This window comes from Littorina saxatilis, linkage group LG8 (assembly GCF_037325665.1).
Source record: "Littorina saxatilis isolate snail1 linkage group LG8, US_GU_Lsax_2.0, whole genome shotgun sequence".
NCBI lineage: Eukaryota > Metazoa > Mollusca > Gastropoda > Littorinimorpha > Littorinidae > Littorina > Littorina saxatilis.
The window spans coordinates 62,928,529-62,930,908 of record NC_090252.1 but is presented as its reverse complement, the minus strand read 5'-3'; the positions used below and the strand labels follow the sequence as shown (position 1 = coordinate 62,930,908).

The 2,380-nt window shown below is 51.7% G+C and overlaps 1 protein-coding gene across 1 annotated transcript in view; it reads left to right on the top strand.

Annotated features, from left to right (window-relative positions):
- The first annotated feature begins 299 nt into the window (after positions 1 to 299).
- Positions 300 to 2,380, top strand: part of LOC138974105 (uncharacterized) — a 6,903-nt gene continuing 4,822 nt past the window's right edge. The window contains exon 1 of the mRNA XM_070346799.1: positions 300 to 1,624. Coding sequence (XP_070202900.1) covers positions 839 to 1,624 — 786 coding nt within the window. The 5' untranslated portion in view covers positions 300 to 838. The remainder of the gene's footprint in view (positions 1,625 to 2,380) is intronic.

Below are 2,380 nucleotides of genomic sequence, written 5' to 3'. Positions count from 1 at the left end.
TGAAGTCTGCCTGTCTGTGAGAAATGACTTGTGTCAGTGACAGTCTGTGAAACTTGACTTGTGTCAGTGACAGTGTAGTCAGCCTGTCTGTGAGAAATGACTTGTGTCAGTGACAGTCTGTGAAACTTGACTTGTGTCAGTGACAGTGAAGTCTGCCTGTCTGTGAGAAATGACTTGTGTCAGTGACAGTCTGTGAAACTTGACTTGTGTCAGTGACAGTGAAGTCAGCCTGTCTGTAAGAAATGACTTGTGTCAGTGACCGTCTGTAAAACTGTACTTGTGTCAGTGACAGTGAAGTCAGCCTGTCTGTAAGAAATGACTTGTGTCAGTGACAGTGAAGTCTGCCTGTCTGTGAGAAATGACTTGTGTCTGTGACAGTCTGTGAAACTTGACTTGTGTCAGTGACAGTGAAGTCTGCCTGTCTGTGAGAAATGACTTGTGTCAGTGACAGTCTGTAAAACTTGACTTGTGTGAGTGACAGTGTAGTCAGCCTGTCTGTGACATATATGCGTATTGAGCCGTGTTAGCGAGCCACACCCGACCTCGGTCAGTGACACACAGCGCCCCACACTCTGCATGCATGACACGTTGTGTGGTGAAAACCTGGAACATTTTGTCTGAAGATTTACCCAATGAGCTATAGGGGAACCAGACGTGCGTAATTCTGTCACTGAGCGTGATAACCAGTAAAGCAGGGCATGTGTAGAGACTGATACTCTAACCGGGTTTAGGAGAAAGACAAGATCATAACCAGCAGAACAACGAGGGTGGCTCTCTGTCGTTCCCAAAAGCAACAAAGCGCGCAGGTAACATTGAGTGAAGGTTTGAACCCGAGACCATGGCTGTCAGAAACACGCAACAGGCACAGGCTGACCACTGGCGGCAGATCGTGACGTCACTCTACCCTGACGCTCTCACCCGTACCTACTGTGTGCCGCCGGTACAGTTCAACAGGGTTCCCTACTTCAGGGGCACTGCACCCGGTACCGGTGAGCCCGTGCTTGTGTTACCAGACTGTCCGACTGGTGGCGCCCTTGTGCACACAGCTCCCCCGTCCCGTCGCCACTTCATCCCACCATCACAGCACAGCATGTGGACCCAGGAGTCACTGTCACAGATACATCTCGCGCCAGAAAGAGTGCAGGAGAGCGACATACGGGATGACTTTGCCCAGAACCACGTGATGCTGAACCTGCAGGAGCTTGGCGACAGTCGTCACGAGGCCATGTTCATCCTGTCTCAGCTACAGTTCGGCAGCTACCTCAACAAGCCTGCCTATGCCGCGGCCGCGAAACAGCTCCCACGACCCAGAGACTTAGCACAAGATCGTCAGGGCGATTTTGACTTTCTTTTGATCCACCGCCAGCACGGCATTCTGATCGGAGAGCTCAAGTCTGTGGGGAAAAAAAAGGGTGCCTCGAACGAGACACACCCTCCGGCCGATCCTTTCCTTGCTAAGAAGGTGAAGCAAGCGGTCAAGCAGCTGGACAAGTCGGAGAGAGTGGTGAGGCACCTTGTGAGTGACATCGGACCTGGCATAACTGTCAAGAAAACTCTCTTCCTGCCTTACATCAGCTGTGATCAGTTAGAGCGAGTCTTGGACAACGATGAACAGTTGAAACAGGTAACGAGAGAGAGAGAGAGAGAGAGAGAGAGAGAGAGAGAGAGAGAGAGAGAGAGAGAGAGAGAGAGAGACTGACTGACTATTAGGGTTTAACGTCCTCTTAGACCAACTGGTCTATATTGGGACAGGTATTGGTAATACGTTGAAGATATGGTGTGATACTTTGATTCGAACAAGCCCGCTGTGGCTGTCTTCTTCGACACACCAGCATTGGGTTTGTCTCGTCAAAGTATGGAAATACGATCATGATAATCGGAGACGAGAGATGATGCATGCGTGTCTTCGTGTTTTCCAAGCCCTGAGACCTTCGCTGTGAACGTGGGATCTATTTCGTGCGCATGTGTGCACACGGGGGTGTTCGGACACCGAAGAGAGTCTGCACAAAGTTGACTCTGAGAAATAAATCTCTCGCCGAACGTGGGGATCGAACCCACGCTGATAGCGACCAACTGGCTACAAAGCCAGCGCGCTACCCACTGAGCTATGTCCCCGCCCCGGGAGAGAGAGAGAGAGAGAGAGAGAGAGAGAGAGAGAGAGAGATGGAGAGAGAGAGGGAGAGAAAGAGAGAGAGGGAGAGAGGGAGAGAGAGGGAGAGAGAGAGCAAGAGAGAGAGAGAGCAAGAGAGAGAGAGCGAGGGGGGAGAGAGAGGGGAGAGAGAGAGAGAGTGAGAAGGAGGGAGGGAGGGAGGGCGGGAGGGAAGTATGGGGAGGCAGACACACAGACAGACAGACAAGAGAGACAGAGCTAGGGACAGAG